Source organism: Platalea leucorodia, assembly GCF_965183815.1.
Source record: "Platalea leucorodia genome assembly, chromosome: 6".
NCBI lineage: Eukaryota > Metazoa > Chordata > Aves > Pelecaniformes > Threskiornithidae > Platalea > Platalea leucorodia.
Genome location: NC_138828.1, coordinates 76,921,651 through 76,937,117, shown reverse-complemented (window position 1 = coordinate 76,937,117; position 15,467 = coordinate 76,921,651). Strand labels below are relative to the sequence as shown.

Sequence of the window (15,467 nt, the reverse complement as noted above, 5' to 3'; positions counted from 1 at the left end):
AAACCATCAAATTTTATGTCAGATACTTGCAAGGTACTACATTTACTGTTTTTCTTAATTTAAAGCAAAAAGGGATAAAACCTGCAAGATAAGGATATTGTAAAATTCAAGAAAAATAGAACTGAAAATATAAGAAGTTAGAATATTGCTTAGGTTCTACTAAGATTTTCTCAGTTCCACCATGATGTTTTTTTCCAACACTTCCTTATAATCAAACATCCATTTAAAGCTCTCAAACATGCACTCACACTGCAAAAGGACAAATAACATGAGATTAGAGCACATAAATATTTAAGCTTCAAAAACAATCCTGAACTGGAAAAACTGAAAGTGAAAAACAGAAATAGTATAGCACTTATGAAGAAATGGTATGTAATATCAGCTCTGGTATCCGATACAGCGGTAGAAATACATCAGGCCCAGCTTTTACGCCATATCCAGAACTTGACATAGGACAGACAGAACCTGGGTACCTGATACAAATACTTCCAAAGGCAAAGAGTCATTTCATACAGCTCTTCAGCAATGTCCTCTGCGATACACAAGCAACTATTCTGTATGGCATAATAAAAAGTGAATTAATTTAGCATCCAATTCCAGCAGATACTCATTGAGTTGCAACTCCTGTGTGAGGCAGAAACAGAGACGGAGAAGCAGCACTGCAAAGTGTTTTCCAGCAAGAGGAACTCTAAGGGATAGGGAAACTTAATTGGCACAACATTTTTGTATCCCCTCCATCAGTTCCCTCAAAAAATAATACAGAACAACCAGCTGAAGCATTAAAGCATCCTAGGGTCTATGAGAATCCCGTAGGAATTTGGTATCCAGCCGTGGGAGTCAAAGCTGAGAAAAGCTAATTAAAGTATTAGGTGGAGCCTTACAATTTTAATTAGAAAAGAAAGCTTTCTCTTCATTTTTCACCTTCAATGGTGCTCTAAGTATGAAGAAACGCTCTCTTTTTCCCTCCAATATAATTGTGGTTTTACAATGTATCTTGGTTTTAGGCATTGACGAAAACTGCAAAAATCGCAGTTACTACAGTGATTTTAGTTAATTACACAATCTCAAAACTCCCAAACATGCTATTCTAAGGGGGTTTTTTGAGGAAAAAAACAATCTGTAAAATAAAATCTAATTTCTGCAAAGCTAGTAATTTTTGTTCTATTAGTAGCACAGGGAACACCAAGTGACATTCAACAACAGATTTTTACACATCATTACAATGAACTTGATTATAAATGTGCCCAAATTACTAAAAATGAAAATTACAAGTGAGCTCTGTGGAAACCAGAACACAAACCCATTATGATCACTTCTGTAGTCTCCAGCCAGATGATATGCCACCTGGAATACAGCCCCAAATGGCAAATTTTGCAGCATCTACCAGTTTTGCTAGATCAGACTTATTGCCTCTGCCACTGATGCTAGTCAGCTTAAAATATTGCCCTATTTCACTTGATTTACATAGAAGAACATATTTTATATTTAATTTACTTCAATCATATCAGATATGTTAACAACACTAAAATATTAAATTTATCATTTTAATAGGGAAAGACCAAAAAACTTCAAACAACTGAATTTTCACCTTCCCACTATAACAAGCACTTGTTAACAAGTAGTTCACATGAGCTGCCTGGGTTATTCCTTGAGAAAATAAAATCTGCATCAGTTACTTGCTACTGAAGACAGATACGCATATAATATACCCCAAAATACCTTGTGGAATTTCCTAAAAGGGAACACTATAGCTTAGAAAATGCTGCACCATTTGGAGATTTGATTTTTTTTTTTTTTTTGTCTTGCACAGTGAAGAACAAGATAGGCATGAAACACATCAAGAAGAATCCTGGCTGTGACAAACTAGAGACATCTGCTTCAGTCACATATGTCTCGCTGACTAAAATCATAAGCAAAAGCTGACAGACCTCATCAACGCTGACTTTTTTGTTTTGCTGGTACTGCTCAGCTGGCTGTTGGGGCAAGAGATTTAGCGGCAAAGCAAGAAGATTGTACACAGCAGCCTGTTTATGACTGTATTAATATGCATATTAATTGCCCTCACTGCTTGAGTGACAGAGCTATACAAAACAGCATAGACTCCCAGTGCCTAAGACATACGCAGACAGTTTGCAATTCAAAATCATTAGGCAGGAATAGCATCTATTCTAGAACAAGTCATTCTGATTTGCTCAAGGTATAAATCCCTTTCTCTTCCCACAACTCTTCTCACTGAGCTCTCTCTTTCCATGATTCCAGTACAGTACGTGTAAAGCCATTATCACCAGCCGTTTTCTGGTTATGAGCAGTCTTTCCATGAAGAAGAGCTCTACAGAAAGAGAGGGGCAAAAAGTCTACAGTAATGCATTGATCAAAGCAAAAATGACAGTACCAAACATTAATCCATCATGTTGCATAGCTTAAACAAATATAACCTGACCAGGTTAACAACAGTAAAACTGCAAGAGAGGAGATCTGGAGACACAGCTGATCAGGTAGGCTCTGACACAGAAGGTAAAATACATTGTTAACATATTTGTTGTCCTCCACGCTATCATCTACAAGATCCCCGGAGTAGTCGTGATCTCTTTATTAAAACTTGTGGGCACGTAATTGGTGCTGTAGCCTTGACAGCATAGATTAATGCATAGCTCTGGACCATGAGATGAAAGAACTGAATTCTCCTGGTATAATTCACAGTCTTGGTGAATAACCAAGTTATTTTTCCTTCTTGCATCCCCTTCAAGGCACTGAGTTCGACTGCTGAAAAAGCACAGTATAAAACTTGGCTTGGTAAAAAAGTGTCCACCCAAAAGAACTTGGCTTGGTCAGCGAGATGGGCAGGAAACTGGCTCACGGGTCACACTCAGAGAGAGGTGACCAATGTTTTTACTCAGGCTGGCAGCCCGTCACAAGTGGGGTCCCCCCAGGGACCAATACTGGGCCGCACACTGTTCAACATCTTCCTAAATGATCTGGGCGATGGGATTGAGAGCACCGTCACCAAGGTTGCTGATGACACCAAACTGGGTGGGGAGGTGGACGCATCAGAAGGGGAGGCCATCTTACAGCGACCAGGACAGGCTGGAGGAGTGAGCTAGCCAGAACAGCATGGAGTTTAACAGACACAAGCACAAGGTCCCGCAGCTGGGACAACACGACCGAAGAGCCCAGTGCAGGCTGGGATCTGTGTGGCTGGGGAGCAGCCTTGCTGAAAGGGACCTGGGGGACCTGGTGGGCAACAAGCTGACCAGGAGTCCGCAGTGCACTGCTGCGGCAACGAAGGCAAATCAGATCCTGGGCTGTATCCGCAGGGACATTACTAGCAAAGAGAGATGTGATCATACCAATCTACCAAGCGCTTGTCAGGCCACACCTGGAGTACTGTGCCCAGTTCTGGTCTCCACAATTCAAGGAAAGACTGGAGAGGGTCCAAAGGAGGGCCATGAAGATGGAGAACCTGTCCTACAAGGAAAGACTGAAGGGGTCTTTTCTCCCTGGAGAACAGAAGGCTCAGGGGGGACCTGATGAGAGCATTCCAGTACGTGAAGGGTGGCTACAAAGAGGACGAAGGCTCTTTCTTCACAAGGAGCCACGTGGAGAGGACAAGTTGCACGGGGAGAAGTTTCATCTTGATATAAGAAATATTCTACACTAAGAACAATCAATCACTGGAACAGCCTTCCCAGGGACATGGTCCAGTCCCCATCGCTGGACGTTTTCAAGGTCCAATTGAATAGGGTGTTAGATCATCTCATCTAGGCTCCCTTTCCCACGATAGTTTGGACCAGATGATCTTTTGAGGTCCCTTCCAACCTGGGCTATTCTATGATTCTATGAACTGTCTGGCAAGGTAGCTTCAAACAGTCTCCTGCAAAACGCCCTCTATTTCTGAAGCAGGCAAAATTTTCATCTCATTTATAAACTAGAATAACCATCCCTGCCTTGTTTCATGTGTGTTTATACTAACAGAGATATACTCAAAATATGCAGTAAAGTAAGTGATATCCTTCAACTCTATCTAGCAAGCCAACAACCTTGGGCTCTGCCCACATGTACGCAAATACAGATATTCTAACAGAAATAGCCAGATAAATATCCCACTGTAATTGCTGGCAGACTCTTGCTGTTTTGGCACAGATTTGAGTCACAATACATTTCAGATACCTCCTTTTACAGACTGTAAATAACATAGGCTAAAACTTCACAACCCATTTTGTAAATGCCTAAAACTGTAGAAAAATATACCACAAAACACCAATATTTATGCCACAATGACATATCAAAAAAAAAAGTGACTGCTGACCAGGGAAGGCATCTATTGTATCATTAACATTAGTTTTAAAAGTTATTATTTATATTTAAAGTTGTCATTTATTGGCTTATCATAACTTTAAAATGAAGAAGCTGGCTTTACCATGTACTCTAGGCAGGCAAATGCTTGAATACAGATTCATCAGTATTTCTTCCTCCCTTTCGTTGTCTTACACCAAAAACTCCAAGGAGGCTTGAAATCACCTAATTGTAACTACTTTGTTCTTCTGTTGTCTCACTTATTTTTCTTCATCATTACCAAAACAACACTTCTCTTGCCATTTTCTATCTCCTGTCTTTCAAAGAACTTAGGTTCATTCTTGGTTTAAACATATGGAGTCATCTCATTCTGTTAGCATATGAATAGCCTTCACTTAGGTTTCCACTCAAATTAGTGGCTATATCAGGATCTTGCCCAATAATTCTAATGCATGTTGAAAGCTGACAAATTCCTGCAGTTTATTTTTAAAAACTACTGACTTTACTACTTTCAACACTGAACGGATAAGATTCCAGCAGTGTATTTTATTAGCTACCTATTTACAATTCAGTAAGTTATAGTTATATTAAAAATTGTTCTAAAAATTACATTTATGAAAAGAAACCATTAAAAAGGAAAAACTGGAAGGATTGTTTCCTGGAGCTAATATAAACACTGGACCAATTGCCGCTTCCCTGCTGTAGTTATAAACATCTCACTCTCACTCAAGCCAGCAGTGTTATTCCACAGTCACACTGATGTAACAAAAAAATTCTGCATACAACCACAGTTTCTCTGAAACCTTCTGAAACACATGGAATACATTTATTCTTTGCTGAGAAAGTTGACTACTGGTATGGGCACCTCAAGTCTGGATACTGCTTAATGAATGTTTCGCAAAAAGTCATCTTCTGAACTGGGCTGAACATTTAACCTCTTGACCATCAGACCTCTGCAACGAGGAGGAACCTTCTACACAGATCTGGTACCAGTGAAATAATCAACCTTTCCTTAGCAAAACCATTTGAGAAGCCCTCTATACCTTTATTTTCATTTTGTGCTCTAGAAACCTTGAGCAAGGTTTTAAAATGTTTTTCAAATTACTGTGAGAGCACAGTCAGTAATCAAAGCATGCAACTGTAGTTCTGATTTAAGACTGAAAATCTTTGGCTCAGATGCATTTCAACAAATTACACACTTAACCGAGGTTTCTACTCTTCTCCATTGACTAAACAGGGAACCTACAGCAGCAAAACTCTTAATTTAGGTATATCAATTTGGTGCCTGAAATTAGGTGGGATGAATATAGCTCAAAAATTACACAGCACTGGCTGATGATGGAAAAAGTCTAAGGCAGTAAATTACAGGCTGATTTGAAGCAGCCTTCTTTAAGAGGTCCCAAATGGTTCCTACAGTCCTAACAGCTTTTTCCTCCCAATAAAACCCAAAATGGCAAACAATGACCCATGGGTTGAACAGTGCTCTAGGATCCAAGGAGTAGGACTTTTCTCCCTAGTTCTCCATTTGGAAAACAATAAATGTAGACATATATAGAATTCCATATATACAATACCTCATTGTTTCAAATCCATTCAGTCCATGTTATTTAATACACTACTAGTTCATTCAACATGCTGTGCTATTCTGGCTAAGCTGGTTTTGCTACCAGAGCAGAATTGTTTGAAAGGACTTGTGTATTTCCAAAACACACTGCAATCTGACAGCTCAACTTTCAGCTTCAGTATCGGTTATCTAACACCACAAAGGAATCGTTTGTGATTCACGGGAGGTTCAAAGGCCAAATAAATGCATTTGAAGAATTCTACGTTTAGCTAATTACTTTTCAGAAAAAATTGCAAATGTTAAATTTCTAATTGTTGTTAAGTGAAAACAGCAAGAAATTAAGTACATTAAAATGGCATATTTCAGAGACAAAAAGAAACAATCAAAAAAACAATTTAGATATTATTTTGGATATGGACATGACATCAGGAAGAACTTAGTTATTTCAGAAAAGAACATTTTGTAGAGATTGCCTTTGCAAGGAACATGCTTGTTGTAGTGAACAAATGATAACATCTCTAGAGAAGTTGTTTAATAGCCAAATAAAACTCTTCAGGTAATACAAATAAAAGAACAGGGGAGTCCCTTAAAAATAACATATTCTAAAATATAATACAAATAGATGTACCAAATATTACATTTCTATGCACACAGATCTAGGAACATACTACTGCAAAGCAGTCATATTTCAGAGGGTTTTTTTTCCTTATTTTATTAAGTTGTTAAAAGGAGTTTAAACTTTTTTTAAACTAAGTATTTCAAAAGGGGAAAATCATATCTGTATAGCCAAGTGCGCACTTAGCTTTTTTTTTTTATTAGACCATAAACTACACTAGCTAGATCTCTAGTAATATCAATCAGATACAGAAAAACAGGCAACTTAGATTTCTTGCATGACACCCAAGGGTGATACAATGCTATACTTCAGTGGACAAAAGCACAAATGCGCACGTACAAATACCGCCTTATAAATCAAACTTCAAGCAAACCAAAATTTGAAAAAAGGGCAAAGACAGATCCAATTTACCTAAGCATCAATACAGTGGCAACTACAATACTAACATACAAAGGCAGTACAGTAAGGCCTTGAAAAGAGGTGGTGCCCCTAATGAAGACTTATTCTCATTGCTCCAGTTACTCCTGAAGAATAACTGAGGTTACTTCTATTGTCTGTTCAGACAGCCCTGTGTGAAACAGCCTCCTTGATGTATTTCAGTCTACAGTATTTCAAAGAGGGCAACTCTTGCATGCAGGTAAATTGGGTTTTGTTTGAAGAAGAGTCGAAAAGAAATGTAGTTCAAAACTAAAACCATGAAAAATAGTTTTAGTTGCATCTTTCTGCTGTTATTTTAAAAATATGGAACACTCAAAAAATTGAGCCTGAAGATGTACACATACTAAAAAAATACATATTATTATATGTACTATTTCCCCTCTCACTGCTAGAAAAGATCTTTTAACCCTCTCTTTCTATCCCCAGACCTAGACAAAATTGGGACTTCCTGAAGCTCAAATGAAGTGTTGGATGGAGATAAACAGATGAAAAAGGGAGGACAAGAAACAGTGGAAGAAGATCTACCTCGACGGAAATAGTAGTATTTCAATCTGCCTGTACCAGAGTAATAATGTTATTGCATATAATGTATGCAATATATCACATGCATGTATGTTATGCATACCCTATAAAAAGCAAAGAACTCACATTTCTCCTTCAGTAACATTTTTCTGCCCTAAACTTTATTCCTCTATTATTCTCATTAAGTGCTCCAAACAAAACTAATTAAAGTTAAAACTCTCATGCAGTTTCAGAAGATGAGAATATGAACTAGTATTCTTACCAATTTTGGCCAACAACACTGCGGAAGTTAAATTATTGTTAACTGGAACACTCCCATCATTTTACTACCTCATTTCGCTAAACGAAACAAAATGGAAAAAACATGTCTTCTAGAAAGCCAAGACCTAGCTAACACAAACACTTGGTACTTTTTCAAGCTAAAACCTGAAGTCTCTCTTAAGAAATGCTATATGGACAAATAAAAGGGAGATCATGGACATATATAATTCATTGCTGTATGCATTAAAACTTTTCTGTAAATAGTTGCCTCTCAATTGCCACAGCACTGAAGAAAACCGCTAGGAAAAAAAAAGCACCTGCTGTTCAAAAGGAAGAATATTCAGAAGTGTTGCTGTCACTTGATTGTTAATTCAATGAAAATTTTTAACCAAGCATAACCCAATACCATTCGTCAAATCTGACTGCGAAGTGATGTTATTACCTCAGAGCGTATACGCTGGAGAGACTACATGTAGTGACAGAAACACTCTCATAGTCACTGCTGGAGATGGAGCTGAGGGGGGAATCACGTAAGCCATCCTGAGAACTGAAAAAACATACGGAAACAAAATGAACTGCTGAAGCAAACAAAGGTAAAAACAGAGCACTGTGATAACTCATGGCTTGTCATGGATTATACAGCAGTAAGAGTAAACTGGCAGGTTTTTTGCTCTTCAGAAAATGATACAAACCTATTCTGTTTTCTTCCCAAAAGGACAGGCAATTTGGCAAAGTCAGTGGGCACACATTTTACAAAAATCTTCAATTTAATTCATGTCATACAGTTAAAATATTCAGGAAAGAACCGAGGATCTTGCATTTTCATAGGGTATAGAGGGAATAGCGTGCCCATGCTGCTAAGTGTGGTTTAATGTTATAACAAAGACATGACAAAACTGAAAGTTCATAAAGTCATTGCATGTTTCAGGCCAAGACACCCTAAACAATAAGCTTCAAGAACTTCTGAAATATCCTGACAAGTTTGACCTAAATTTCCTTCCAGCGCAAAAGAAAAAGTCTGTGAGAAAGCAGAAAGCTGACTTCAGTGAAGGAGATTAAGGCAATACCCCTGCCCCTCAGCTTGCTCAGTCCCTGTAACTGCCATACATGCACCTCAAATGGGTTTTTTTTTAAACCAACCAGATGAGCGGGAAGGAGCAGTCCCAGGGCAAACCACTGCCACTTCATTAGCAGAAATCCACTAGCTACTAAGTAAAAGGGTATGAATAATTCAAATGAACGGTACGCAACTTGTCTCTGGCATCCCTGGGCTAATGAAAAGCCTTTAAATAACATATCATGTTAGATATTACATCATATTATCAACAAACTAGGATTAGAGGAGGAAAAATAGTTTCATAAGCACTACAGAACTATCTCGGAAAGACCAATTTTTTGTTTCAATAACAATTTATTGCTCAGCTACTGGAAATTGCACAAGCTGAAAAAAATTAAATTATACTAGATAAGAAAATATGTGATCTTGAGCAAAGGTATCAAAGCAGTATTGGCTCTAGGCAGCGCAGAAGAATCATCTGAACCTGCTGAATTCAAACATTCAGTCAACAGAAATCTTTGGACAACACAGAGAGAAAGCTAAGAAATCTCTTTAGTTAAAAGAGATGTAATTATATAGGTCAGGATTATTTTACCTTACTTCTCCACAATTACTAGCAGATTTTTTTATGCTCTTTTGATTTGTAGACATATGCGGGGTACATATTCAAACCAGCTACATTCCAAATTCTTTTCTTCTACCAAATTTACTATTGTAGCTATTTTTGCAGCTAGAAATCTGGAAGAACGCTTAAGAGGAATTCTTCAAAGCAGTGTACGTAAGGTATGTGTGCTAATCCCACTAAGAAATAATAGGATTTGTTTGCATACCTCCCACTAATCGCTTGGAAAACGTACCCCTTCATGTTCCTCATTTCTGATTGCCAATTTGAAAATAAATCCCAAGTGTACTATGCTTTAGTTGAAAGGAGAGCCGCCACAACTGGAAAATAATTTTATCAGACTTGAACAAAAATCTATTTAACTTTCATTCGTTTTATATAATTTCCCTTGCTAATTCTGCTCATTATGAAGAGATATATGCATTTAAACAAAGGCTTACTCTTTTATAGCTCATCACCTTTACCCATCCAATCTTACAATATGGTCATGCTACTAAAATGTACTTTTACTATCTGTTTTATGGCAGCTAAATGATATTAAGAAACCATTAGCATATGATTTCACAGCATGATTGAGCAGGAGAAGCTGTCTTGCAAAGATGAAACGTGTTGTTCAGAATAAAGTAATCTTTGAACAGCAGAACCAGGAAACAAGAACAACTCGCCAACTCAGCACCTTCTTTTATTCTCTCTCCCCTCCCTGCCATTTCCAGATTTTTCCAGTGTCACAATCCTGCCAGCTTATTTGGGGAGTAACACTTTTTCTGAAATATGTCAGGTTTGCTGTCCTTCAGTGCTTTCTGTGAAGCTCTGCCTGATATATTTGAAATCCAATCAAAATATGTCTCTTAAGGGTAGATAATATTTATTGTCAACATTGTCCCAAGTCACAGAATCACTTTCTACCCTGAGCTACCTTTGTGGAGTGCACAGTGCAAGCCAGAAGGCAGAATGATACAGAAGGCACAAAATGCTAGACCTTGATAATTAAACCTGATGAGTAACCTCAGAACATAATGGCACATGACCAGCTTACCAGATTATCAAAGATCTAAATGCTATCATTATTTCATCTTCATGGATGTTTCTCTGATCAGCTTACAAGCCTCATCTCATTCCTCTTCTCCATACCTCCCGCCATTTGAATCCTCTCTCACCTCTAACCAGTCCCTATTAGCATAACTTTTTCTCATCAGCTCCACTCTCTCATGTCTTTTTGAGCCTTGTTTCTAAACTGCTTCATAAATGCCTTCATTTTCCACTACTCCATCTTTTACTTGGTGCACAAACCTGGCCATGCTGAGGCATCTGCTGATTTCAGGATTAGATACCCATCTGGTCAGTCATCATTTGGCAATGTAAACTGCTTGGACACGCTTGACACAAACCATGCTCACAGAGGTGAGTTTGTTGTAGTAAAGGATGCACAGTTTTGACAATTACTATGTGTAAACATTTTTCTCACTCCTATGTACCAATACAGATCAAATTTTTGTACCAGAAATAATATTTATAATGTTTATTTCTGGTTGATATTCGGCCTGTAACTCTTCAGATAAGAAATTCTGTTTTTATTTAGTACCAAGAAATGGGAATCCAATAATGATAACTCTGTTTTATACCTTCTCAGAGTCATACTAAATAGCTTTATTTTTTCCTAAAACCAACAAAAAAAATAGACTCCTGACATACTCACTGCATTCTTTCTCAGTACACACAGATTCAGGATACCTCTTTGTAGAATTTTCTTCTCATTAGTGTCTGCCTGAAGATTCGCTCAGCTTTTCTAAGATGCTGGTACATCCTGAGGTGAATTGACCTGCTTTCCCCAACTCATGATTCCTGTTATCAGAGGATGGTAGCTTGGCACACGTGTTCGTCAGCACAATTATAAGAAGAGACAGCATGTGCATATAGACACATTCTGTAGCTGATAGCAGCTCACCCTTTCTCCCACACCAGCCCGCAGGCAACCTGAACTTCATTGCATCTCATGCTCATTTGAAACTAATGCCATGTTGGATCAGGATTCATAGGACTGTTTAAAATGTGTAAGGTGGCAAAAGTTTCATTTGTGAGGTCTTAAACGCCTACAGTGCTATTTTAAAAATTACATTCTAGCATGGGATAAAACCACCATCCATGCTCATCAAAATAGAATTCTTCAGCACTTGTGATAAAAATACAGAATAAAGATTTGAGGCAACAGACTAAAGTGACACAGGGTGTTGTGGCTTCCTCCTTTCATGGAATGTTGGCAGACTGAACTAACGAACAATTTATTTAAAGCTGTTGGTCATTTTTGTAACTATTCTAAGTAAAAATTAAACCAACCCAACAACAACAAAACAACCCAACAAAAGCCAAACAAATTGAAAGCCACCTTTATCCTGGCTTGTGTGTTCTTTTCTACTGGAATGTGTTTCCAGCCTCTTAGGTTTAACTAAACCTCTCCTTTTTTCATGGGATGGTTTCTTCATGAGTTCTATTACTTGAGTCCCAATTACATTCCATGTTACATTAGTTAATTGGCACAGATCTTCTCTTCTCTGTCTATCTCTCACTACATGAGAGCTAACTCTAAAGTCTGTGTCAGCTACACCAAATCCACTCCAGTAAGTGGCTTTTAAAACTGTTTTACCTACTATACTCATTTCAGGAATCTGTATGTTGAGAGTCAATACAGTTCACTGTTGCTACATTTGATCTACAGCCCTAGTAAAAGGGAAGCCAGTACAAAACACTGACACCTTTTATTTGCATGCAAAGGCTTCATAACAGCAGTCACATCATCGGATACCACACAAAATCAGTGTTCAACAGACAAGGTCAAACACTGCCGCTTTTAATTTGAGGCTTGTATTGTTAAAAAGAAGAAGCAGAGGAGGGATTGAAAAAATTCATTTATACTGAATCTGAATTTGGCCAGTTGCACAAAGACGGGAAACAGACTACCAGAAGGGGAAGAGAGGAATTCAAATCAGCAGCCAGATAAAGGATTGCTTACGGGAAGTTTTGCAGTTGAAAGGCTGATACTTCCTTCCCAATCAACTACTATTTCCTTCTTGCCGATGAGAAGTTTTCTTACTCCCAAATAGCTAGTTAAAAGACTAATCAATACAAGACACTAAGCAGACATGGTTTTGTTTATGGGAACATGCACAGCTGTCCATTAGTTTTTATGGAAAAGGCAACTTTGTCATGTAAAGACAGACACAATTTTCTTAAGTCTTACTGTGATGGGAATATTATAGGGAAAGCATTAATTTAAGACATTTAATCAAGTCAATTCACATTGCAATATCAATTAATCTAGTTTTGATAAAGAAGCACTTATAGAATCAAATGCTATAAACTAAAACTAAAAGACAAGCTAGAAAGGTAATTTGTGTGGGTTTGGTTTTGTGGGTTTTTGTTTGCTGGTTTTTTTTTTGTTGTTGTTGTTTTGGTTTTTTTTTTTAATATAAATGCTAGCCATCCCCAAAATACAAATTCTTCTTTTCCATGCCTTTCTAAAGGTGGAATGACAAAGTTGCTGTACTGAAAATGTGCACACGTCACATGTTGCTAAGGAGTGAACAAAAAATACAGGCAGAAAAATCAGAATTAGAAACCAACTGTGTAAAACAGGTGTTCATCTTTTTACAAAGTCATTCTAATATGCTGAGGAAATAGAACTTTAAATATATTACAATATAGACTATTGTAATATATAAGTATATTACAATATACACAATTTTAGACTTCAGAATTGCAACAATAAGAAATGGGACAACTTGAATATCAAGCTGGAGAAGAATAAATTATTCATCGTATTCTAGAATTGCAATACAGATCAGCAAACAGCAAAACAAGCTCTTCCAAGGATGTGTCATTCCTCCTCCTCCTCTACACTGCAAAAGTATATGGCAAAATATTCTATTTTTTAAGCCCCCACAAATAAACACAAACAGCGCCAGCATCTAACAGCCAATGGACACAGCCAGAGCTTGCGAAAAGCGAAGACAAGATCTCCTCGCTGTAAATTTTAGCTCCTTTTGCCAATTCTCAGGTGCACTGTAAGAGGCTTCATCAAGAGAACACTCACCAAATAAATGAAGAACAAGGAAAATGGCAAATTTAAGCTAGACATAATAGACCTGCAGGGGAAAGGAGAGAAACTACGCTTAAGAATAATTTAGTATTTCAGAACTGTTGCAAGGTCAGCATGTAGATAAACACAAAACAGAACCAAATATTTAAGAATAAAACATGAGAACACTAGCATTGCACAACAATATGAAACAAGCTGCCAAACTTCATAAAACATGTAGAAGAATTAGCAGTTTTACGAGGACTCTTCAACTCTGGAAAGAACAGAAAGCCAATTAGTTCTAAAACACCAAAATAAACATGATCTTTACTCTTTGTAATTTTCTTTCCCCTTGGAAAAAGCAGGCAGAATACTACGACAGAATGAGCATTTTAAAAATCCGTATAGCTTGCTTCTAGTGGAAAAAGAAGGAATACTAGATACAGATCTAAAGCTTGGTTTTGGTGTTAACTTACGCTTTTTTTTTACCCCCAAACACCAAACGCTGCTTTGTCAGTTTTATCTTCTGTATTATTCTTACATTATTTCCGCCCTTCAATGGTTTGTATTGCTACATGACAGCCTCTACTTATCGCACGGTCCCTGGAGCAGATCAGATACCGACTACATCTTTGCTAGTGCTTTTCTCGTATTCCCATCTCATTAATGCTGCTGCCCAAGACTCTCCGTGCCCTCTGTGTTTTATGTCTTTGAGACACTTAAAAGCAAAAATGGAGAAAGACACAACATCAGCTATGACTTAAAAACCAAAGTAGTAAATATATGTCAACACAAGAATCTTAAGTAGAGGAGTATTTAATCTGTACTTGAAACTCCACTGAATATTGAGGCTAGATAGAGAAACGTGAAATACCAGGTATTTCAGACTTAAAGGATTAATTTTTTTCTTCACTCTGAGGGTGGTGAGGCCCTGGAACAGGTTGCCCAGAGAAGCTGTGGATGCCCCCTCCCTGGCAGTGTCCAAGGCCAGGCTGGATGGGGCTTTGAGCAACCTGGCCTAGTGGAAGGTGTCCCTGCCCACGGCAGGGGGGTTGGAACCAGATGATCTTTAAGGTCCCTTGCAACCCAAACCATTCTGTGATTCTGTGATTCCAATTACAGTAAACCTGACTGGATCATTGAAATTATACCTATAATGTCATATTGCATAGTATAAGAACTGATTTAGTGTCAAAGAAACAGTTTGTGTCATAATGTACACATTTGACAGCTGCTTGATTCAGACAAGGGAAAGAAAATTTTCTTCTCCTACTTGGTGACTTACAGTAACTAGAAAGTAAATACATTTATCAATTTGATGAATGGGCATATCCTGCAGCTATTCCATGTATATTAGATTGCTTATTGTTCTAGCTAATGGGTCCATCATTCTGAAAATAATCTACTGTCTCCAACATTTCCCCTATGGTTAAGTTGGCATTCACAAGCCCGTAATAGGGAGCAGCCGCAGAGGCCTAATGTGATCTTCCAATTTAAAAATACCATTGAAAAGCAGTGATTAGTCACCACCCAGGCAGCATGAGTAAGAAAAGGTCCACAAAGTTCTGTTTTGTAACTGAATTCTCTCTTTTACCAATAACATGACTAGTGATTCAGAGACAGGAACCAAATCTATATATAGAGAGATATATGAGGAAACTAAGGATCTACACACACATAATTTTTTAATCTAGTCCTCAGTAGATCCCCAGCATCTCCATCTCTCACAGAATATACTGAAGGAGTTAGTATCAGAACATTTGTAAATAAAGGAGCAACAATCTAGTAACAAAACACCTCCATCCCTATTTCTCTACTTCTGCAACGATGGAATATTTGTCAATTAATAACAGACGCACTGTAGCCTCAATAACAAATGGAGAGAATTTGATGTAATCAACAAAGTAACTGTGGAAGAGACCATGGTGAAAACAGACAAAACCCACTAAGTTGTTAACAAAAATATTCACCCAACAGTTTTAGGAGGACTCAAGAATGAATCAGATTAATTATTAACCTCTC

General features: G+C 37.7%; 1 protein-coding gene across 5 annotated transcripts in view; it reads right to left on the bottom strand.

Annotated features, from left to right (window-relative positions):
• ZFYVE28 (zinc finger FYVE-type containing 28) overlaps window positions 1–15,467 on the bottom strand; it is a 164,512-nt gene that overhangs the window by 24,638 nt on the left and 124,407 nt on the right. For 4 of the 5 annotated variants that reach the window (XM_082316418.1, XM_082316421.1, XM_082316420.1 and 1 more), the window contains one exon: window positions 8,137–8,241. The exons of the other annotated variant lie outside the window; for it this stretch is intronic. In XM_082316418.1, the coding sequence (XP_082172544.1) occupies window positions 8,137–8,241 (105 nt within the window). The remainder of the gene's footprint in view (window positions 1–8,136; window positions 8,242–15,467) is intronic. 5 annotated transcript variants of the gene reach the window in all.